A 25,124-nucleotide genomic window follows, 5' to 3' on the forward strand; every position below is an offset into this window, starting at 1 on the left:
TTTTAAAAGTAATTCCTTCCTCTCTTTTTTCCCCTTGGGGAGGGAGGTAATATTGTATATATAATTTTTTTTCCCTTACTTTGGCAGTGGTCTGCATCAGCAGGAACTGCGGGTTTCCAGGAGTCAAAATGGAGGATTAACGATCGTGACCAGATCTGCTCCCTGGTTGGCTCCGCCCCTGTATCTGTTATATGTGCGGCAGGTTGGGGCGTCTCCTTACCCCGTGAACACGTCCCCATTGTGACGAAACGTCGGGAGGAGACGCTCTGACGTTGCCGCGTTTACCAGGTGTAAGGATCCGGATATCCGGACGCACGCCTATACACAGTCCGGCCGGCTGTGTGTTTTTTTTACCTTGTACCTGATTTTATGTCCGCTTGATGCCTATTTCTTTCTTTGGAGATGTAAGTAAGCATTTGGCTCTTTTTATGCTACAATAAACCAGCGCAGTATTACACTATATTCCTCTCTTGGTGTTTCCTTTGCATTTATGGAGCCTGGATTCTATTGGTGAATATTCATTTATGGATACTGCTGGTTGAAGATTACCCTGTATGTTGCTGCTGGATTTGATATTCATGCCTAATTTTTACTGAATTCTGGTAAGAGTCAGTACTATCTGTGGTGGAGGTCTCCTGTTGGTCTAAAACACAGCGTGGTTGATATCACTGTTAGTCGGAAGATTCTTTTTCATCACACACCTGCGGACTACTTTAACCTTTTGGCTCACTTGGACTGTCAATATGTTGTATTGATTTAGATATATTTGTGTCGCTTAGTGGTTATATGTTAATTGCACTTCTTCATGGATGGTGCTTATCACCATATATTTAACTATTTGGTTTAACTAGTCACAGGATTTTCACTATTTTTAGATTTTTTATTTTTGAACTAGCGCGACTTCTTTTTTCTTATTATGCTTGTCTGTGCTGTATGGCACACTTAAGACGCGGCTGGTATTTATTTATTTATTTTTCATTTTTTATTTTATTTTTTGCACTTTATGCTGGGTCTGCGCAACAATCTTCTCTTTTTTTATCAGTTTATATGTGTCATCATGGGGCATGGGTGTATATGTGTCATCATGGGGGATCAGTGTATATGTGTTATCATGGGGGATCAGTGTATATGTGTCATCATGGGGGATCAGTGTATATGTCTCATCATGGGGGATCACTGTATATGTGTCATCATGGGGGATCACTGTATATGTGTCATCATGGGGATCACTGTATATGTGTCATCATGGGGGATCAGTGTATATGTGTCATCATGGGGGATCAGTGTATATGTGTCATCATGGGGGAAAACCCCAAACCCCCCCGCGTGCGCGCGCCGTCGCCGGGCTTGGACTTCGGGCTGAAGCCCCTGGTCTTTTTCACACCTAGCAATGCCCCTGTGCACATGTCTACTATTACGTAACATCAACTTTACAGAAGATGTGACCAACTTCTACTAGATATACCTTGACCTGGATAAATGAGAATCTTCACATATCTACATTCAGGGCCGGACTGGCCTACCGGGATACCGGGAAAATTCCCGGTAGGCCGCTTGATTTTGCCTGCTGTATCTGCCTGCAGTGCCTGTCAATCATATCCAATCAGTGGTGGGCCGTAGCTGCGGCCGCCATCGCCGCGGCCGCCGCTCATTTCAGTTGTGCAGGGGTGTCGCCGTCGGCTGCACTGAGTTCCCTGGGGCTGCTTTTGCATAGCCTTCCAATTCCAGACTGTCACTGCAGTAACCAGCCGCGGGCCGGCGGGTTGCGGCCGCCATGCTCACTGCCGCACTTCCCTTCTTACCTACCTAGCTAATCAGTGAGCAGCATCACTGATCATGTGTCTAAGGGGAGGAGCCGAGCAGGAGAAACAAACGTCGGGACATATTCCATCTTCCCGCGCGGCGCCAGGAGTCAGGACAGCCCACAATGTCTCTGTACTGGGTCACGAGTGAGGGGGAGAGAACCGCAGAGGAGAAGTGAACGGCGTCGCCACCCTGCCTTGGAGGCTGGAGCACAAGGTGAAGAAATAGACAATTGCAGTACGGGGGGGGGGGAGTAATGTTTCTGTATGAAAAGTTCTCCATCACCTGATCCCAGTGCCCCCCCCCTGTACTCCCCTCCCTCATCCCAGTGTCTCCCCTCCCTCATCGCAGTGTCCCCCCTGTACTCCCCTCCCCCATCCCAGTGTCCCCCCTGTACTCCCCTCCCTCATCCCAGTGTCCCCCCTGTACTCCCCTCCCTCATCCCAGTGTCCCCCCTGTACTCCCCTCCCTCATCCCAGTGTCCCCCCTGTACTCCCCTCCCTCATCCCAGTGTCCCCCCTGTACTCCCCTCCCTCATCCCAGTGTCCCCCCTGTACTCCGCTCCCCTATCCCAGTGTCCCCCCCGTACTCCCCTCCCCTATCCCAGTTTCCCCCCCGTACTCCCCTTCCCTATCCCAGTGTCCCCCCCGTACTTCCCTCCCTCATCCCAGTGTCCCCCCTGTACTCCCCTCCCTCATCCCAGTGTCCCCCCTGTACTCCGCTCCCCTATCCCAGTGTCCCCCCCGTACTCCCCTCCCCTATCCCAGTGTCCCCCCCGTACTCCCCTTCCCTATCCCAGTGTCCCCCCGTACTTCCCTCCCTCATCCCAGTGTCCCCCCTGTGCTCCCATACCAGTGTCCCCCCACCCTGTACTCCCCTCCCCTATCCCAGTGTCCCCCCATACTCCCCTCCCCCATCCCAGTGTCCCCCCCGTACTCCCCTCCCCCATCCCAGTGTCCCCCCCGTACTCCCCTCCCCCATCCCAGTGTCCCCCCTGTACTCCCCTCCCTCATCCCAGTGTCCCCCCTGTACTCCCCTCCCTCATCCCAGTGTCCCCCCTGTACTCCCCTCCCTCATCCCAGTGTCCCCCCTGTGATCTCCTCCCTCATCCCAGTGTCCCTCCTGTGATCCCCTCCCTCCTCCCAGTGTCCCCCCTGTGCTCCCCTCCCCTATCCCCCCTGTGCTCCCCTCCCTCATCCCAGTGTCCCCCCTGTGATCTCCTCCCCCATCCCAGTGTCCCCCCGTGCTAATCCTCCCCTCCCCTATCCCAGTGTCCCCCCCGTACTCCCCTCCCCTATCCCAGTGTCCCCCCCGTACTCCCCTCCCCTATTCCAGTTTCCCCCCCCATACTCCCCTCCCTCATCCCAGTGTCCCCCCTGTGCTCCCATCCCAGTGTTCCCCCCGTACTCCCCTCCCCTATTCCAGTGTCCCCCCTGTACTCCCCTCCCCCTTCCCAGTGTCCCCCCTGTACTCCCCTCCCCCTTCCCAGTGTCCCCCCTGTGATCCCCTCCCTCCTCCCAGTGTCCCCCATGTGCTCCCCTCCCCCATCCCAGTGTCCCCCCTGTGCTCCCCTCCCCAGTGTCCCCCCTGTGCTCCCCTCCCCCATCCCAGTGTCCCCCCTGTGATCTCCTCCCCCATCCCAGTGTCCCCCCATGCTTCCCTCCCCCATCCCAGTGTCCCCTCTGTGCTCCCATCCCAGTGTTCCCCCCCCCCGTACTCCCCTCCCCTATCCCAGTGTCCCCCCCGTACTCCCCTCCCTCATCCCAGTGTCCCCCCTGTGCTCCCATCCCAGTGTTCCCCCCCCGTACTACCCTCCCCTATCCCAGTATCCCCCCCGTACTCCCCTCCCCTATCCCACTGTCCCCCCCGTACTCCCCTTCCCTATCCCAGTGTCCCCCCTGTACTCCCCTATCCCAGTGTCCCCCCCTGTACTCCCCTCCCCCATCCCAGTGTCCCCCTGTGCTCCCGTCCCAGTGTCCCATATATGCACCCCCCTTCTCTCTCTGTCACCTACCTTTACTGCCCTTGCAATAAAATTGAAATCTGTATAATAATCTCAGAGAGGATGGGGGGATGGGCATGTGACTTAGGCTACTTTCACACTGGGGCGTTGCGCCGTCGGCAGCAAAGTGTCGCTATTTTAGCAGCGCTTTACTGTTGTTTTTGCGCCCCTGCCCATTTCAATGGGCAGGGGCGCTTTAGAAGCAGTGTATACACCGTTCCTACAGGGCCTCAAAGATGCGGCTAGCTGGACTTTTTTGCGCATCCTGCCAGTGCACCGCTCCAGTGTGAAAGCTTTCGCATTGGAGTGAGAAAAGAGGCTCTTTCAGGGCATTTTGTAGGCGCTATTTTGTAGCGCCTGCGAAGTACCTCAGTGTGAAAGTAGTCTAAGACCCCTTTCACACTGAGGCGCTATGCAGGCGCTATAACGCAAAAAATAGCGTCTGCAGAGCGCCCTGAAAGAGTGGATACATTCACTCCAGTGTGAAAGCCCAAGTGCTTTCACACTGGAGTGGTGCGCTGGTAGGACATTAAAAAATTTCCTGCAAGCAGCATCTTTGAGGCGCAGTAGGAGTGGCTCCTAAAGCGCCCCTGCCCATTGAAATCAAAGCGGCACTTTGCGGCCATTAAAAGCACCCCGCTAAAAATAGCGGAGCTTTACTGCCGATGCCCCCACCGCCCCAGTGTGGAAGAGGCCTTAAAGTCATCATCATGTGTGATTGTGCGTGTGTGCTACGCAGACCGGGCCGCTGGTGATCCTACTCCCTCTCTCCCCCTGATATTGCTGCATTTATGGGTGCTGGTAAGGCCATAATTATGGGTGCTGGTAAGGCCATAATTATGGGTGCTGGTAAGGCCATAATTATGGGTGCTGGTAAGGCCATAATTATGGGTGCTTTTACTGCATTCTTGGGTGTTTTTTTTGTTATGGTTATCTTTTTCGCCCGAATATCGCGGTAAATACGATGGTATAGCAGCGCTACAAATAGCGCGGCTATACCGTCACCGTGGCTCCACGCCTGAATGTGAAAGCAGCCTAATGCCGTGGGGCTGGTATGAAATTATTTCCAGGGCTGGTTTTCATTCCCAGTCCGGCCCTGTCTACATTAGTAGTAGTTTTAGAGAGACTGACCCTTTCAAATGTCCATGCTTGGGCTACATTGACCTTCAACCTGCTGTATCAGGAACAATGGGAAATCAACATAACTTTCCCGGTTTGTCTGATCAAAGCAAAGGCTGACCATTACAACTTCCATTCATATGAGCTTTTCATGTTGGTCCTACTCACCTCGGACCTTCAGGTTAGCTGTTGACTTCACCCCCTCAGCCTCAGCTGCGATCTCGCCGGCATCTTGCATGGTCAGCTTGCTGATGGTCAGGGTGTGCACAGTCCCTTTCTTGCTGAACGAATACTTGTTGCTCTTTTCTATCTTGGCCCCATTTCTGTACCACGTCAACTCGGCGTCTTCTGGGGTCAATGTGCACTTAAATGTGGCTTCTGCACCTTCCTCTACTACCACGTTATTCAGTTCTGCTGTAAACTTCACAACCCGAGGAGCTGGCAGGACAAAAATAGATTAATAATTCATTGGCAATAATATCTAGTACAGAAAAACCAAATGTAAGGATGGCGCTTGGGGCAAGATGTCACCAGTAAGCCCTCTATTTTATGCCCCCTTTAAAACCAGCTCCATCAAGACCATGTTTGTGACTGATTTGAAATACAGTAAAACCTTGGATTGCGAGCATAATTTGTTCCGGAAACATGCTTGTAATCCAAAGCACTTGTATATCAAAGCAAGTTTCCCCATAAGAAATAATGGAAACTCAGATGATTCGTTCCACAACCATATATTCATAGGCCCTTCAGTTTATAGTCCATATAAAAAGATTATAGCAATGTGATAGGAAGTCCCCACAAGGGGATAAGAAGAAATACAGTAAAACCTTGGATTGCGAGCATAATTCGTTCTGGAAACATGTTTGTGATCCAAACCACTTGTATATCAAAGCAAGTTTCTCCATAAGAAATAATGGAAACTCAGATGATTCATTCCACAACCATATATTCATAAGTCCTTCAGTTTATAGTCTATATAAAAAAATTATAGCAATGTTCCAGGTTGTGTAACCATAAAATGTCCATCTACAAATGGAAGCCTCCACAAGGGATTAGACGCAAAATCCATCAGGAGCTACAGAGTATAAAAGAGAAGAGAGGCGCCTCTAAGTGTAGCAATAAGTTGCTAAATGTTGCACCTTCAATAAATGTATTGCTACACTTAGAGGCGTCTTTATTCTCTTTTATACTCAGTTCTGATGTGACGCTACTTGTATATCAAGTCAAAGTTTGTTTAAAAATTTAGCTTGTCTTGCAAAATGCTCTCAAACCAAGGTTTTACTGTATAGGTCATGGATCTATTATAGGAAGTAAGGCTTTTTTAAGTGGCTCCCAATGTAATTCTTATGCCGCTTACACACGCTCGGAATTTCCGACAACAAATGTTCGATGGGAGATTGTTGTCAGAAATTCCGACCGTGTGTAGGCTCCATCGGACATTTGCTGTCGGAGTTCCCGACAACAAAAATTTGAGAGCTGGTTCTCAAATTTTCCGACAACAAAATCCATTCTGGTAAATTCCGATCGTGTGTGTGGACAATTCCGACGCACAACATTCCATGCATGCTCTGAATCAAGTACGAGACGGAAGCGCTCGGTCTGGTAAAACTAGCGTTCGTAAGGGAAATAGCACATTCGTCGCGATGTAACGGACTGAAAAGCACGAATCGTTTCTCACCAAACTTCTAACCAACACAACTGGTATTGAACTTCCCTTTAATAGTGCCGTTGTACGTGTTGTACGTCACCGCGTTCTTGGCGATCAGAATGTCCGACAACATTTGTGTGACCGTGTGTATGCAAGACAAGTTTGAGCCAACATTCCGTCGGAAAAATATCCACGGTTTTGTTGTCGAAATTTACGATCGTCTGTACATGACATTAGTGTGGCCAGTAGAAGACTGCCTTTTCCCTAGAGAGAAGATATACAATATACAGGGTTGTGATGTGTGTGTGGGTGGATTACAAGTAGCAGAGCAAGGAGGGGAGAAGTTGGCACTTGTGGTAACCTTGAAGCCTATCCGAGACAGATGTAGGCTGTCAAGAAATAGGGCTTTCCCTGGTTGAGGATCACCCTGGAGCTCCACGTTCCCTTTGGGCTCAGCTATGGAGACAGCAGAAGTGGCACCCTTATAGTAAGACAATAGAACATGTCAGCCAACTGAGGAGTGGCAACATATTGACTGACAGTGTATTGAAAAAATTATTGAAGATGAAGATGCTTGAATTTCCCTTGTTATTCAAGAAAATATAAAACAAGGTCCATAAAGACATTAATGAGCCAGTTTGGGGTGGAGGAACTTGACTGACCTACACAGACTCCTGACCTCAACCCGATAGAACACCTTTGGCATGAATTAGAGCAGAGACTGCAAGACAGGCCTTCTTATTTACATCAGTACCTGACCTCACAAATGCGCTTCTGGAAGAACGGTCAAACATTCCCATAGACACCCTCCTAAACCTTGTGGACGGCCTTCCCAGAAGAGTTGAAGCTGTTATAGCTGCAAAGGGTGGGCCAACTCAATATTGAACCCTACGGACTCAAGCCTCGTACACACGCTCAGTGTACTCGGCAAGCACCAGCAAGAAAACTGCTGGCAGAGCTTTCTTGCCGAGTAAACCGAGCGTGTGTACGAGGCTTTCAGGTTTCTCGACAAGAAAACTGCCCAGAATCTAGATGAGAAAAATAGAGAACATGTTCTCTATTTTCTCGTTAAGAGATTCTCGTCAGTTTTCTTGCCGAGAAACCCGAGAGTGTGTATACTTAGCTGGTCGCATGCGCTGTAGCTTCCTAGGCATAGGTAGGGTGCAGCAAGATGGCGGCGACAGCATTGAATGTGACAATGACGTCACTGCATTCTTTCCTTTCAAGAAAACCGCGGTTCTTTTGAAACAAGAGTCTGTACACTCAGGCGGCAAGAGATTCTTGCCAAGCAGCGTTTTTTTCCTGACAGGATTCTTGCCCGTGTGTACAGGGCTTGAGACTGGGATGCCATTAAAGTTCATGTGCGTGTAAAGGCAGGCGTCCCAATACTTTTGGTAATATAGTGTATGTACACCCTTGACCGACACCATGTTACATAGGGTACCCCTGAAACAAAAATGGCTACTGACCGACTGCACCATATGTCATTTGTGAATTTTTCCATAAATAATTTTTTAGGGCGTATTACACACTTTGCTGACTACAATGGGCCGGATTCAAGAAGCAATTGCTTACTTCCCCCGGTTTAACGAGTGCTCCTGATTCAGGAACCTCGTTACGCTGACTGCAGCCTAAGATCTGCGCGTCATAAGGCTCTTATGCCCGCATATCTTAGGCTGCATTCTTGCGGTGGACGCTAGGTGGCGTTCACGTTGTGCTCAGCGTATAGTATGCAAATTGCATACTAAGACCAATTCACAACATTGCGCGAGCCCTGCGTACGCAATTTACGTCGTTTACGTACGGCGATTTTCGCGCAAGGCTGCCCCTGCTATTAGCAGGGGCAGCCCATGTTACATATACCCGTCGTTCCCGCGTCGCGAAATTTGAATTTTACGTCGTTTGTGTAAGTGAATCGTGAATGGCGCTGGACGCCATTCACGTTCACTTTGAAGCAAATGACGTCCTTGCGACGTCATTTGCCGCAATGCACGTCGGGAAAGTTTCCCAACGGAGCATGCGCTCTACGATCGGCGCGGGAACGCGCCTAACTTAAATGATTCCCGCCCCCTACGGGATCATTTAAATTGCGTGCTCTAGCGCCGGGCATTTTGCCGGCGCGCCCGCGCAATTCACGAAGCTTCTGCTCCGTGAATCAAGGGCAGCGGAGCAAATTTGCGGGGGCGCAGGGCAAAAACGTTGCCCTGCGCCTCCGTAAATAATGCGCAAATCTCTTTGAATCCGGACCAATGTTTAGATTTATATGTATAAAGTACCTTTGGTTGTGAGTTGTGTGATGGTTTTATCGTCCCGGGATTCACAGGAATACTCCCCTCCATCCTCCGCCTTCACCTGAGAGACAGTCAGGCTGCGCTTGGCTCCATCGGACTGAATCTGAAAGCGTTTGCCGGCCTTGATCTCCTCTCCGTTCCTCTTCCAGACAACATTGCCCTTCGCCTGTCCCAGCTCACAGGTCAGGGTGATGGCAGAACCGATCTCTCCCGTCACAGCTTCCAGTTTCTTTGTGAACTTCACCGGGACTTCTGATGTACAGATGAAATACAGAACGTTCAGTTCAGCTGAGAATAACACCGAATCCCCTCCTGCCTAGCTATAATTATTTCAAGGGTTTGGCAAACCATACTGCAGATCCTTACTGGTTTCTGTATTGTGCTGCCTGTCATGTATGTGTTGGTGATGGTGGTGGTGGTGGTGATGGTGGTAGTGATGGTGGTGGTGGTGGGGGTGATGGTGGTGGTGGTGATGGTGGTGATGGTGATCATGGTGTTGGTGGTGATGGTGGTGGTGGTGGTGATGGTGGTAGTGATGGTGGTAGTGATTTTGGTGGTGGTGGTGATGGTGATCATGGTGTTGGTGGTGATGATGGTGGTGTTGGTGGTGGTGGTGGTGATGGTGATGGTGGGGGTGGGGGGAGGCAATGCATTTACTTTAATCATCTGATCAACCTCAGTGATGTAATCATCTGATAAGCCTTCATGTTGTAAAAAGAAAGGCAAGAGTCTTTGAGATAAAACTATCCAATGGGATGCCTACAACTTACATAGTTACATAGTAATAGTTACATAGTAGACGAGGTTAAAAAAAGACACAAGTCCATCAAGTCCAACCTATGTGTGTGATTATAAGTCAGTATTACATTGTATATCCCTGTATGTTGTGGTCATTCAGGTGCTTATCGAATAGTTTCTTGAAACTATCGATGCCCCCCACTGAGACCACCGCCTGTGGAAGGGAATTCCACATCCTTGCCACTCTAAGGCCCCGTACTCACGACCAAACATGTCTGCTGAAACTGGTCCGCGGACCAGTTTCAGCAGACATGTTTGGCCGTGTGTAGGCCCGAGCGGACCATTTTCGGGCGGATCGGACAGGTTTCCAGCGGACAACTGTTTCCTGGACTTGCTTTAAAACAGTCCGCTGGAAACCTGTCCCCCCGACATGTACGGTCGTCTGTACAGACCTACCGTACATGTCCGGCCGCCCGCCATCCCTCGCATGCGTCAAATGACTTCGACGCATGCGTGGAAGCATTTAAAAGGCAGGCCCGCCCACGTCGCCGCGTCATTGTCGCGGCGACACCACGTCATCGACGCGGCGACAGGAATTCGATGGTGTGTACAGCCATCGAACAGAAGTCCCCGGGCAGACATGTCCGATGAAAACGGTCTGCGGACCGTTTTCATCGGACATGTCTGCTCGTGAGTACAAGGCCTTACAGTAAAGAACCCTCTACGTAGTTTAAGGTTAAACCTCTTTTCTTCTAATTTTAATGAGTGGCCACGTGTCTTGTTAAACTCCCTATTGTGGGGTCACCAGTACGGTATTTGTAAATTGGAAACATATCCCCTCTTAAGAGTCTCTTCTCCAGAGAGAATAAGTTCAGTGCTCGCAACCTTTCCTCATAACTAATATCCTCCAGACCCTTAATTAGCTTTGTTGCCCTTTTTTGTACTCGCTCCATTTCCAGTACATTCTTCCAGAAGACTGGTGCTCAGAACTGGACAGCATACTCCAGATGCGGCCGGACCAGAGTCTTGTAGAGCGGGAGAATTATCGTTTTATCTCTGGAGTTAATCCCCTTTTTAATGCCAATATTCTGTTTGCTATGTTAGCAGCAGCTTGGCATTGCTGAGCCTATCATCTACTAGGACCCCCAGGTCCTTTTACATTTCTCTGTGTAGTCTACTGAGGCACAAAAGACGTAGGTTCACTCCCTTGAGCCGTCCCCTGCATAAGACTAATGCCTTATGAAGACCTAACTTCCCTTGGTTCTCCTGTTCCTAAGCAAGCCTTCACCATGGGAAGGCAACACAATGTGTTCACCTCCAAGCCTTGTACAAACACTTCTTAATTGGTATGGGGCATATGTTGGAGATGCTACCCAAGTGGAAGGAGGAAGTATCTATCTATCTATCTATCTATCTATCTATCTATCTATCTATCTATCTATCTATGTTTTTTTGCAGCTTCTTGGTCCTGGAGATATTTAAAAGTAAAGCAAACACTGCAAACTGTCCCTCACCTTTCACTTGGACCTTAAATTCCTGCTTGTCGCTGCTGATGCGGCAGGAGTACACGGCGCTGTCCTTAGACTCCGCTGATTTCACCACCAATGTCCTGGATGCACCATCTGCAGATATTTGGTACTTCTTGGTAGCGGACAATTCTGTTCCATCTTTGAACCATTTCACTGGAGCATTTTCGGGCTGAACTGAGGTCACCAATGTTATGTCTTCGTGTTCCTGGACAACCATTGATTCCTTCTGTGTAAGGATTTTCTGAAACTTGGCTTCGGGTTCTAATAGAAAAATTGGCCAAATAAATGAATGGTCATCATAGTGAGCATACTGTTGTGTGGTCAATCAATGCCTTGTTGGACACTCCAAACCAATGACTCTCAAATGGATATTTCAGGGCATTTTACAAAAGTGAGTATTACATGTAAGGGTTAGCTCAATGTAATCAAAGGTTGTAGTGTTTTGTAATTACAATTGCTGCCCTTGTCACCCAGAATTCTTTTTAGGACAGTCCTTCTCAAAATGGGTTCCGTGGAACCTTAAAATTCCTCCAGAGATTGCTAGGGCTTCCTTGATCAATAAACAGCAGTGGTCCTCCTCCTGTCTCATGGTGCTTCCATAATTACAGCAGCAACAGATACCACTGGACCGGTAGAGCTTTTGCCTCTCTCAGTAAAGGGGTCTTTCTCCCACAGACCATAAACCTACATGGCCTCATCCAGTGGCATCACTAGGGTTGGTGTCACCCGGTACTGAAAAAACTGGTGTCACCCCCTCCTCCACCAACCATAGTCCCCCTCAGTACAGACCCCCCCCCCTCCGCTAACTACAGATCCTCATCTATCAATATAGACCCCCTCACTCAGTACAGACCCCCTTCCATCAATATAGACCCCCTCAGTACAGACCTCCCACTAAGTACTGACCCCCTCCCTCAGTACAAATTCCCCTCCCTCACTCAGTGTAGACCCTTCCTCAGTGCAGACCCCCCTCCATCAGTATCAACCTCCCACCTCAGTGCAGACCTCCCCTTCAGTACATACACCCCCCTCAGTGCCGATCTCCATCAGTATAGAATTCCATGACTCAGTGCAGACCACCCATTAGTATAGAATCCCCCCTCAGTGCAGACCTCCCCATTAGTATAGAATCCCCCCTCAGTGCAGACCCCCCATTAATATACACTCCCCCCTCAGTGCAGACCCACCATTATTATAGAATCCCCCCTCAGTGCAGACCCCCCATTAGTATAGACTCCCCCTCAGTGCAGACCCCCCATTAGTATAGATTCCCCACTCAGTGCAGACCCCCCATCAGTATAGAATTCCCCCCTAAGTGCAGACCCCCCCATTAGTATAGAATCCCCCCTCAGTGCAGACCCCCCCATTAGTATAGACTCCCCCCTCAGTGCAGACCCACCATTAGTATAGAATACTTCCTCAGTGCAAACCCCCCATTAGTATAGAATCCCCCTCAGTGCAGACCCCCCCCATTAGTATAGAATCCCCCCTCAGTGCAGACCCACCATTAGTATAGAATACTTCCTCAGTGCAAACCCCCCATTAGTATAGAATCCCCCTCAGTTGCAGACCCCTTAATTAGTATAGAATCCCCCTCCTCAGTGCAGACCCCCCATCAGTACATGCACCTCCCCCCTCAGTGCCGACCCCCATCAAGATAAAATTCCCCCCTCAGTGCAGACCCCCATTAGTATAGAATCCCCCTCAATGCAGACCCCCATTAGTATAGAATCCCCCCTCAGTGCAGACCCCCCCATTAGTATAGAATCCCCCCTCAGTGCAGACACCCCCTGCACATGTCCATCCACATATACATTAGTAAGTTTACAGACCTCAGAACAGCGCGGACAGATACACACACCGCAGTGTGTATCCCTTGGGCTCCTCCTCCTCTTGTGTGGATGTAAACAGAGAGGAGGGGGAGGAGGCAGCTTCAGTCCGCTCTGCTGAGGGACACAGCGTAAGACCTGAGGCACAGATCAGGGCAGCAGGCAGTGTTAGCGGTGTGTGCCGCTACACATGGGTGTTACCCCTCTGGCAGGTGTCACCCAGGTGCGGCCCACACCCCACACCCCCACCTAGCAACGCCACTGGCCTTATCCCTCTGATTACCAAGCTAAAGAGGGACTTTTCCACTGACCTCCAATCTAAAGGAGCATTTTCCCACCAACACCCAATGCAAAAATGTAGAAGTATAAAAACACTTTCTAATAACAATGTTTCCCTTCTACCTAGTATTGTTTTTTACTTATTATTTTTTTATGATTAATTTTGTCATATAGAGTGAATAAAATGTTTAAAAAAATAATCCACTTAATCCAAAACATCATACAGGTACGTTGCTATTCTGCCGACGTATATCTACAGGCGGCGGTCTGTAAGTGGTTAATAAGTAAAGGAGTAAAGGAACTGGAAAGTTGAAGCTACCTTTGACGCTGATCTTGAAGTTGATCTTCTGCCCGGCAACCTCACAAGTATATTCTCCGGCGTCTTTCTTCTCAACCTGCTCCACCACCAGGCGCCGAGATTTACCCTCAGACTCCACCCTAAGTTTTTTGCTGGAGGTGATCAGTTTCCCTTCTTTGTACCACTTCACCTCCGTCTTCTCCTGGGCCACCTCACAGCTCAGGGTGGTCTTCTCTGACACCACAGCCTGGACCTCTTTCTGGACCTTGTCCAGGCTGGTGAATGCCGGCTCTGGTTCTGAAATGCAACAACATTTAGAACGCATTTACAGATGATTCAACAGAAGTATACAATGAAGCACTAACTTTCTTCAACAGAAAACATAATGGGGCGGGATTTACTAAAACTGGAGAGTGCAAAATCTGGTGCAGCTCTGCATAAAAACCAATCAGCTTTTCGTTTTTTTTTTGTCAAAGATTAAAGTGGTTGTAAACCCTTCCATATACCCAGTGAAGTGACTGGCCTCAGGTGATATAAAGAGATGAAACAAATCCTCCTACGTTGTACCTGTTTATAAGCAGTCTCCTCCTCTCTACATCTGTTCAAAGTCCAGAATTAAAATGCTTGTCTGAGCGTTCAGAAAAAAAGGGGGCGGAGAGCTGAAGTCACATAGCCAGATTCAGAAAGACTGGCTTAACTTTGAGGCGGCGTAGCGTATCGCATATACGCTACGCTGCCGTAAGTCAGAGAGGCAAGTGCTGTATTCACAAAGCACTTGCCTCTTAAGTTACGGCGCCGTAGCGTAAATGGGCTGGTGTAAGCGCGCCTAATTTAAATGAGGAACAGGGGGGTGTGTTTTATGTAAATGATTAGTGACCTGACGTGATTAACGTTTTTAACGAACGGCGCATGCGCCGTCCGTGGACATATCCCAGTGTGCATTGCTCCAAAGTACGCCGCAAGGACGTATTGGTAAATTACGTCCAGCCCCATTCACGGACGACTTACGCAAACGACGTAAACATTTCAAAATTCGACGCAGGAACGACGTCCATACTTAACATTGGCTAGGCCAGCTATTTGTTCGACTAACTTTATGCCGGAAAACGCCTTACGTTACGGTGTATCTTTACTGCGACGGGCAAGCGTATGTTCGTGAATCGGCGTATCTCGCTGATTTACGCATTCTAGGCGTAAATCAGCGTTCGCACCCCTAGCGGCCGGCGGACCTAGACAGCTAAGATTCGACTGCGCAGGCAGTCGTATCTTAGCTACATTTAAGTGTAACTCAATTTGAGAATACACTTAAATATACGACGGCTTAGATTCCGAGTTACGACGGCGTATCTACTGATACGCCGGCGTAACTCTTTGTGAATCCGGCTAACACTCTGCAGAGCTCAGTGGTGAGAGTTCTGAGAGATGATTGGAGATAATGGACAAGAAGGGTAAGAATGCAGATGGGGTGGGGAACTTTTGCTGACACATAATGCTCATACATCTTGGGGGGAGGGGGGCACAATTTGGCATGTTCTCCCTGGGCTCCAGATGATCTTGTCCCGGCACTGATATGCTTTCTTCATATTTCATGTCTGAGGTTTACAACCACTTTAATTGAACAAGCTGAAGTTAGAAGCTGATTGGCTACCATGTAGAGCTGCACCAGATTTTTCACTCTCCAGTTTTAGTAAATCAACCCCTAATGAATAATACTTCACTTTTTACCGAACGAGTAGTACAAAACTGCCTATACTGAGTCATACTGTAACTGCTGCCAGTGCCATCTTAATAGCAGCACGGGCCCCTGGGCAAAGAAATGCTCTGGGGCCCCTACAACGATGACAGTGCATGTAAACAGACATCAAGTAGGTAGGAGGCAGACTGCCTCCCCTGTGTATCTATCACTCTCAGTGCCATCATGGGGCCCCTAATTTTGGGACAGCGTGGGCTCAAGGACCAGCTGTTTTGGGGAAAGTGCAGGGGCCTCCAAAGCAGCTGGGGCCCCTGGGCAGTGCCCAGGTGTGCCCTTTCATTAAGACAGCCCTGACTGCAGCCAGTAGTAATGAATCAGTCTGACCAACTGGCTCACGTAAACTGTTATGCCGCATACACACAGTCGCAATTTCCGACAACAAATGTTCGATGGGAGCTTTTTGTCGGAAATTCTGACCGTGTGTAGGCTCCATTGGACATTTTCTGACGGAATTTCCGACAACAAAAATTTGAGAGCTGGTTCTCAAATTTTCCTAAAACAAAATCCATTCTCGTAAATTCCGAGCGTGTGTGGACAATTTCCGACGCACAAAATTCCACGCATGCTCTGAATCAAGTACGAGACGGAAGCGCTCGGTCTGGTAAAACTAAAGTTCGTAATGGAGATAGCACATTCGTCACGCTGTAATGGACTGAAAAGCATGAGGCTGAAAAACGTCCCTCACCAAACTTCCACTAACACGAGATTAGCAGAAGGAGCCCAAAGGGTGGTGCACTTAGTGTGGTACTTCACTTTTATTGTGCCATCGTACGTGTTGTACGTGACCGCGTTCTTGACGTTTCCAATTTCCGACAACATTTGTGCAACCGTGTGTATGCAAGCCAAGTTTGAGCCAACATCTGTCAGAAAATTATCCACGGTTTTGTTGTCGGAATGTCCGATCGTCTGTACGCGGCATAAGCCTTTATCAAAGTTGAATGGTTATATGCACAATGTTTTGAAATTGTGTAGGCAGCTGGCTTTCTCATAGGGTAATTGAATGTTTGTAAATATAGAATTTTAAAGGTTAAATTTACAACTAAAAAATGATACATTTTGTCAATAAAAATATATTTAAAAATGAAAAAAAAAATGTATAATACAGTCCCTTAAAAAATAAAAATAAAAGCCAGCAGTTACAAATACTGCAGCTGCTGACTTTTAATAAATGTACACTTAACTTTCCAGTGCGCCCACGAATGTCGGCAGGTGAAGCCGATCAATCGCTCTTCTCTCGACTGCCCCCACCGCCATCCTCGGTGAGGGAATCAGGAAGTGAAGCCTTGCGGCTTCACTTTCTGGTTCCCTACTGCGCATGCGCGAGTCACGCTGCGTGTCCTCACTGGTCCCCGCTGTCTTCTGGGACCTGTGTGTTTCCCAGAAGACAGCGGGGGAGGACTGTGTAGGCGCCAGACATGACGTAGGTCACCGCGATCACCACAATGATCTATGCCAGGAAGTGGGAGAAAATACCTGTATTACACAGGTATCTGCTACCCCTTCCCCCCCGAAAGGTGCCAAATGTGACACCGGAGGGGGGGAGGAATCCAAAAAGTGGAAGTTCCATTTTTGGGTGGAACTCCACTTTAAAGAAAACATTTCAGCTTTCATGGGACTGTTGTGTTAAATTCCATTATAGTATATAAGTCACACAAAAGATTCCCAAAGTAGAACCTGAATCCAATCCCATCATGGCATAACCCCCAACTCAAAGCCAACCAGACCATCAGGTTATTCTCACAACTGGAGCCACTGGGGACCAACTAGAGTTGTAAATCACTCACAGAACCAGATCTGCAATGGAGGATTACTAATGCCGCATACACACCATCACTTTATGTGATGAAAAAAAACGACACTTTCTGTGAAGTAAAAAATGACGTTTTTGAAACTTCAATTTTCAAAGACGAAGTTGCCTACACACCATCGTTTTCTCACAATGATCTTGCAAAGTGAGGTTACGTTCCACCACGTTTTACCATTGAAGCTTGCTTCATAAGTAGCTTCTGGGCATGCGTGGATGAAAAAACGTCTTACAAAACGACGTTTTTTGCTACACACGGTCAATTTCTGTGAAGTAAAAAGTGCACTTTTGAAAAACGACACATAAAATTGAAGCATGCTTCAATTTTTTTTGGTCGTTTTTTACAAGACATAAAACGACGTTTTCCCCCACACACAGTCAATTAAAGTGACGTTTTTAAAAACGTCATTTTTTTCCATCACATAAAGTGATGGTGTGTACGCGGCATAAGTCTCTGGCTGCCCTGAAACAGGTTGCAAGCTGTATTGCACTTGTAAGAGGTATTATTATTATTATTATACACGATTTATATAGCGCAAACAGTTTACACAACGCTTTACAATGTAGAGGGGGGACAACACAATTACAGTACAGTTCAATACAAAAGATACAGGAGGGCCCGGCTTTAAGAGCTTACATTCAAAAGGAAGGGGGTGGTACAAAAGGTAATATCCGCAAAGAATGATTTGATGAGGGTGGCTCGGGGACAGTTGTTAGGTGGGTGTGGGATAGGCCTCCCTGAATAAATGAGTTTTCAGGAATCTCCTAAAGGTGGACAGGGTAGGGGCTGATCGGACATACTGGGGCAGGGATTTCCAGAGGATGGGAGAGGCTCTGGAGAAGTTCTGAAGGCGAGCATGTGAGGAGGTAACAAGGGAGCTAGAGAGCAGGAGGTCCTGAATGGGGTGGAGGGGACGATTTGGGCGATATCTGCAGATGAGGTTGGTGATGATTGCAGTGGTGGTAGAATTAGTAGTACAACGCCTAAGTTCCGTCACTGAGAATTGGTGTGACACTGGCTGCCTTGTACTGCTCTTGGCTACACCCGGTCTTGACTTGTAAGGTATTGCACTCCACAGTCACCTCTCTTGAAAGTATGACTGGATTAATGACTCAGTACCACATGTGAAGCTTCCTGACCCGAGATCTCCTGACTCCATCTGACTCTGACCCAGACTTCCTCTCTTTTTTGTAGGCCTCCCAGCTGAGCCCAACTGGGACCTTTATTTATTCAAAAAGGCTAATCTGACTTCTACTAACCTTTGGCGGTGATCTTAAAGCTGATCTTCTGTCCGGCGGCCTCGCAGGTATATTCACCGGCATCTTTCTTCTCCACTTGCTCCACCACAAGGCGCCGAGATTTACCCTCAGTCTCGACCCTCACTGTCTTACTTGAGGTGATCAATTTTCCTTCTTTGTACCACTTCACCTCCGTCTTCTCCTGAACCACCTCACAGCTCAGGGTGGTCTTCTCTGACAAGATGGCCTGGACCTCTTTTTGAACCTTTTCCTGATGGATGAATGCTGGCTCTGGTTCTGTAACAAAAGCATAAACCAAAATTGGCCTCTTGTTCCCAATAATTTGAGGCTGTCTAAGAAAATGTCTAAAGATTTCCTGGTTCCTTCAAGCTATTTACTGTGCATTTAGGGATGAGCTCCGCGTTCGATTCGAACGTATGTTCGACTCGAACATCGGTCGTTCGATCGTTCGTCGAAACTCGAACAAAACGGGTCGTTCGCGCCAAATTCGAGTGACGCAAAACGTCCCATAATTCACTGGGGCGTTGAGCGCTGATGATTGGCCAAGCATGCTGTATGTCCCGCATGCTTGGCCAATCACAGCGCTCAAAAAACGAAGAGCCATAATTGGCCAAAGCCAGGGTGGCTTTGGCCAATTATGGCTCAGGGGGATTAGTACACGCCCCCCACTATAAAAGGCAGCCTGCACGGCTGCCTAGTGTAGTGTGTTGGCGGTTCTAGAGAAGATCAGTCAGTCAGACAGAGAGAGATAGAGAGATAGAGACACAGTGTCTTAACCAGATAGATAGATAGATAGATAGATAGATAGATAGATAGAGTAGGAAGTGTAGTCAGTATAGTTAAAAGTACAGTTTGTAGAGAATATATTCACATCCTTAGGCGTTGTCAATATATTTATAAACTGTACAGCTCAGCTAGTTTATCTATCAGGCAGGAGATTGTTCTACATGCAGCGCTCTAACGTGTTGTATTGCCTGCATTAGGGATTTACTTTAAATATAATTATTCTGTGTTTAACGTGTTATATTGCTAGTTAATTGCACACACAGACGCATTACCTGTTACTGCACGTGTGCAATTTATTTGCACAGAAGCGCAGTCGCTGTTAATGCAACTGGGCTATTGAATTGCACAGAAACGCAGTCGCTATTACTGCGTGCGTGCTGTTTAATAGCAACTAAAGGCAGTTGGTGTCACTGCGTGCGTGCTGTTAAATCGCATTTGACCGCAGTCGCTATTACTGCGTGCGTGCTGTTTAATAGCAACTAAAGGCAGTTGGTGTCACTGCGTGCGTGCTGTTAAATCGCATTTGACCGCAGTCGCTATTACTGCGTGCGTTCTGTTTAATAGCAACTAAAGGCAGTTGGTGTCACTGCGTGCGTGCTGTTAAATCGCATTTGACCGCAGTCGCGATTACTGCGTGCGTGCTGTTTAATAGCAACTAAAGGCAGTTGGTGTCACTGCGTGCGTGCTGTTAAATCGCATTTGACCGCAGTCGCTATTACTGCGTGCGTGCTGTTTAATAGCAACTAAAGGCAGTTGGTGTCACTGCGTGCGTGCTGTTAAATCGCATTTGACCGCAGTCGCTATTACTGCGTGCGTGCTGTTTAATAGCAACTAAAGGCAGTTGGTGTCACTGCGTGCGTGCTGTTAAATCGCATTTGACCGCAGTCGCTATTACTGCGTGTGTGCTGTTTAATAGCAACTAAAGGCAGTTGGTGTCACTGCGTGCGTGCTGTTAAATCGCATTTGACCGCAGTCGCTATTACTGCGTGCGTGCTGTTTAATAGCAACTAAAGGCAGTTGGTGTCACTGCGTGCGTGCTGTTAAATCGCATTTGACCGCAGTCGCTATTACTGCGTGCGTGCTGTTTAATAGCAACTAAAGGCAGTTGGTGTCACTGCGTGCGTGCTGTTAAATCGCATTTGACCGCAGTCGCTATTACTGCGTGCGTGCTGTTTAATAGCAACTAAAGGCAGTTGGTGTCACTGCGTGCGTGCTGTTAAATCGCATTTGACCGCAGTCGCTATTACTGCGTGCGTGCTGTTTAATAGCAACTAAAGGCAGTTGGTGTCACTGCGTGCGTGCTGTTAAATCGCATTTGACCGCAGTCGCTATTACTGCGTGCGTGCTGTTTAATAGCAACTAAAGGCAGTTGGTGTCACTGCGGCTATTTTGTTACTTTACACTTGAGCCAAGTCGCTCTTACTGTGTGGTTGCTGTTTAATACCTTCTGAAAGCAGTTGGTGTGACAGCGACTATTTTGTTACTTTACACTTGAACCAAGTCGCTCTTACTGTGTGATTGCTGTTTAATACCATCTGAACGCAGTCGGTGTGACAGCGACTATTTTGTTACTTTACACTTGAGCCAAGTCGCTCTTACTGTGTGGTTGCTGTTTAATACCATCTGAAAGCAGTTGGTGTGACAGCGACTATTTTGTTACTTTACACTTGAACCAAGTCGCTCTTACTGTGTGATTGCTGTTTAATACCATCTGAACGCAGTCGGTGTGACAGCGACTATTTTGTTACTTTACACTTGAGCCAAGTCGCTCTTACTGTGTGGTTGCTGTTTAATACCATCTGAACGCAGTTGGTGTGACAGCGACTATTTTGTTACTTTACACTTGAGCCAAGTCGCTCTTACTGTGTGGTTGCTGTTTAATACCATCTGAACGCAGTTGGTGTGACAGCGACTATTTTGTTACTTTACACTTGAGCCAAGTCACTCTTACTGTGTGGTTGCTGTTTAATACCATCTGAACGCAGTCGGTGTGACAGCGACTATTTTGTTACTTTACACTTGAGCCAAGTCGCTCTTACTGTGTGGTTGCTGTTTAATACCATCTGAAAGCAGTTGGTGTGACAGCGACTATTTTGTTACTTTACACTTGAACCAAGTCGCTCTTACTGTGTGATTGCTGTTTAATACCATCTGAACGCAGTCGGTGTGACAGCGACTATTTTGTTACTTTACACTTGAGCCAAGTCGCTCTTACTGTGTGGTTGCTGTTTAATACCATCTGAACGCAGTTGGTGTGACAGCGACTATTTTGTTACTTTACACTTGAGCCAAGTCACTCTTACTGTGTGGTTGCTGTTTAATACCATCTGAACGCAGTCGGTGTGACAGCGACTATTTTGTTACTTTACACTTGAGCCAAGTCGCTCTTACTGTGTGGTTGCTGTTTAATACCATCTGAACGCAGTTGGTGTGACAGCGACTATTTTGTTACTTCACACTTGAGCCAAGTCGCTCTTACTGTGTGGTTGCTGTTTAATACCATCTGAACGCAGTCGGTGTGACAGCGACTATTTTGTTACTTTACACTTGAGCCAAGTCGCTCTTACTGTGTGGTTGCTGTTTAATACCATCTGAACGCAGTTGGTGTGACAGCGACTATTTTGTTACTTTACACTTGAACCAAGTCGCTCTTACTGTGTGATTGCTGTTTAATACCATCTGAACGCAGTCGGTGTGACAGCGACTACTTTGTTACTTTACACTTGAGCCAAGTCGCTCTTACTGTGTGGTTGCTGTTTAATACCATCTGAACGCAGTTGGTGTGACAGCGACTATTTTGTTACTTTACACTTGAGCCAAGTCGCTCTTACTGTGTGGTTGCTGTTTAATACCATCTGAACGCAGTCGGTGTGACAGCGACTATTTTGTTACTTTACACTTGAACCAAGTCGCTCTTACTGTGTGATTGCTGTTTAATACCATCTGAACGCAGTCGGTGTGACAGCGACTACTTTGTTACATAACACCTGAACGCATAACTATGGCTGGAAGGACAAAGAGAGGCAGAGAGTCACGAGGGCAAGCAGGCTCTGCATCTAGAGGTAACGCTGGTGATGGATGTGGTGCATCCTCTTCAGCACGTGGCCGTGGCCGCTCGTCCTTCTTTTCGGGAGCTGGCCGTGTTGAGCCTCAACATGCTGAGAAATTAGTTGAGTGGATGACCAAGCCGTCCTCATCCTCCTCATCCTCTCTCACACAGACTGATTATAGTTTGTCTGGCAAAGCAGCTGCCAAGGCGTCCTCTACCCTCTGCACAATGGGATCACACAATCCTTCCCTAGTCCCACCGTGTCCTCCTGAGGAGTCCCCCGAACTGTTTCAACACAGTGTTGGGTACATGCTAGCTGAAGATGCACAGCGTTTTGAAGACTCCGATGACGGAACACTGATAGAGGAAGGCATTGATGTGAGCCCAGGGAGAGGGGGTGGCCGAGAGGGACAACAATCTGGGAGTGATGTTCCCCCAGCTGGAGCATACTGCCAGGTTGTCGCCAGTGATGATGAGGAGGGAGGGGATGATGAGGTCATTGACTCTACCTGGGTGCCTGGTAGGAGAGAGGAGGAGGAGGAAGAGGACGAGGCACAGGCACATCTTCAAAGAGGCAGGAAGCCCTCCAGGGTTCAGCTTAAGGGCAGTACACCAACTGCATTACGTGGCGCTGCTGTGTCTCAACGGTACAGCAAAAGTTCTTTGGTGTGGGCCTTTTTTGAAACCTGTCCATCAGATGCTACCTTTGCTGTTTGCAACATATGTCTCAAGCGTATCTCGCGTGGCCAAAACATCACCCGCTTGGGCACCACATGCTTGTCCAGACATATGTCGACCTGCCATGCAGCTCGTTGGCAGGCATACCAGAAAGACCCACACCAAAGACCAAAGCGGTCCTCCCCTTGCCCTTCTGTGACCTCAAACCCCACTAGACCCCTAGTCCTCTCTGCAGCCTGCAGCGAAGGTGTAGAAATAGGTGTGTCACAACGTAGTAGTGGTAGTACATCCGGCCAATCTACTGATATTACCAGACAAATTTCCCTGCCCCAGCTGCTGCAGCGCCGAAAGAAGTACGCTCCCAGCCATCCACATGCCCAGCGGTTGAATGCTAGCTTAGCAAAATTGCTAGCACTTCAACTGCTACCTTTTCAGTTGGTAGATTCTGCCCCCTTCCGTGAGTTTGTGGAATGTGCAGTACCTCAGTGGCAAGTACCCAAACGCCACTTTTTTTCACGGAAGGCGATTCCGGCTCTCTACCGGCATGTGGAAGGCAATGTCCATACCTCGCTGGACAGGGCGGTCAGTGGTAAGGTGCATCTTACCGCTGACTCATGGTCCAGCAGGCATGGACAGGGACGTTACCTGTCTTTTACGGCCCATTGGGTGACTCTGCTGGCAGCTGGGAAGGACGCAGGTCAAGGCACAGTAGTTTTGGAGGTTGTTCCACCACCACGCCTCCAAAACACTACAACTGCTTGTGACACACCTCTCTCCTCCACCCCCTCCTCTTCTTCTTCCTCTGTGGCCTCTTCCTGTGGTGATGTTGGCTCAGAACCAGCCGTGCTCCGTAGGCGTACGACGGGCTACGCAGGAATGCAGGCCAAGAGATGCCATGCGGTCCTAGAGCTGGTGTGCTTGGGAGACAGGAGCCACACTGGGGAAGAGGTTCTTTCAGCTCTGCAGGGGCAGGCTCAGAGGTGGTTGACGCCACGCCAGCTGAAGCCTGGAATGGTGGTCAGCGATAATGGCACCAACCTCCTCTCTGCCCTGCGACGTGGAAAACTCACCCATGTGCCCTGTTTTGCGCATGTTCTCAATTTGGTGGTGCAGCGGTTCTTGGGCAGGTACCCTGGCTTACAGGATGTCCTGAGGCAGGCCAGGAAAGTCTGTGTGCATTTCCGGAGGTCATATAATGCCACTGCTCGGCTGACAGACCTCCAGAGGGAATACAACCTGCCCAAGAACCGCCTAATCTGTGACATGCCCACCAGATGGAACTCTACGTTGGCCATGCTGCAGCGGCTGCACACGCAGCAGAGGGCCATCAATGAGTACCTGTGCCAATATGGCAGCAGAACTGGCTCAGGGGAGCTTGGGTTTTTTTCACCACGCCAGTGGGCCTTGATCAGGGATGCATGCACTGTCCTGTCACCATTTGAGGAGGCCACGAGGATGGTGAGCAGTGACAGTGCATGCATCAGTGAGACTGTCCCGCTTATTCACATGTTGGAGCACACCCTACGTGGAATAATGGACAGGGCCCTTGAGGCAGAACAGAGGGAGGAAGAGGAGGACTTCCTTACCTCTCAAGGCCCCCTTTATCCAGACACTGTTCCTGCTTGCCCACCTGGAACACAGGAAGAGGAGGAGGAGGATGAGGAAGAGGAGGAGGAGGAGGATTGTATCAGCAGCATGGAGGTGGAGCCTAGCACTCAGCATCAACAGCAGCAGTCTTCAAGGGATCATTTACAGTCCCAAGGAACACGTGGACTTTTACGTGGCTGGGATGAGGTGGCTGAGGATCCTGTCGTCCTCAGTGACCCAGAGGACTGTGCCCCGAATGCCTCTGCAAACCTACGCTGCATGGCCTCCCTGATTCTGCAAAGCCTGCGTAAGGATCCTCGTGTACGTGCTATCAAGGAGAGGGATCATTACTGGCTGGCAACTCTCCTTGATCCACGTTACAAGAGTAAGGTAACGGATCTTATGTTGCCATCGCAGAGGGAGCAGAAGATGAAACTACTGCGGGAGGCCTTGCAGAAGGGTCTGTGCAATGCGTTCCCAGAACCGGGGGGATTACCAAAACCTGGCCCTGGACAACGTCTTGCTGAGGCTTCGGTGAGTCAGAGAAGGAGCGGTGGAGAAGGTGGCCGTCTGACCGATGCGTTCAGACAATTTTTTAGTCCGCAGCCCCAAGGTCTGACCGGTTCCAGCAACCATCGCCAGCGTCTGGTTTACATGGTCCGGGAATACCT

General features: G+C 48.7%; 1 protein-coding gene across 1 annotated transcript in view; it reads right to left on the reverse strand.

The window, feature by feature from the left end:
- OBSCN (obscurin, cytoskeletal calmodulin and titin-interacting RhoGEF) overlaps positions 1-25,124 on the reverse strand; it is a 640,872-nt gene that overhangs the window by 491,199 nt on the left and 124,549 nt on the right. Inside the window, exons 20-24 of the mRNA XM_040354276.1 lie at positions 18,354-18,629; positions 13,558-13,833; positions 11,116-11,391; positions 8,849-9,115; positions 5,093-5,362 (exon numbers count right to left, since the gene is read on the reverse strand). Of these exons, the coding sequence (XP_040210210.1) occupies positions 5,093-5,362; positions 8,849-9,115; positions 11,116-11,391; positions 13,558-13,833; positions 18,354-18,629 (1,365 nt within the window). The remainder of the gene's footprint in view (positions 1-5,092; positions 5,363-8,848; positions 9,116-11,115; positions 11,392-13,557; positions 13,834-18,353; positions 18,630-25,124) is intronic.

This window comes from Rana temporaria, chromosome 5, assembly GCF_905171775.1.
Source record: "Rana temporaria chromosome 5, aRanTem1.1, whole genome shotgun sequence".
NCBI classification, from domain to species: Eukaryota; Metazoa; Chordata; class Amphibia; order Anura; family Ranidae; genus Rana; species Rana temporaria.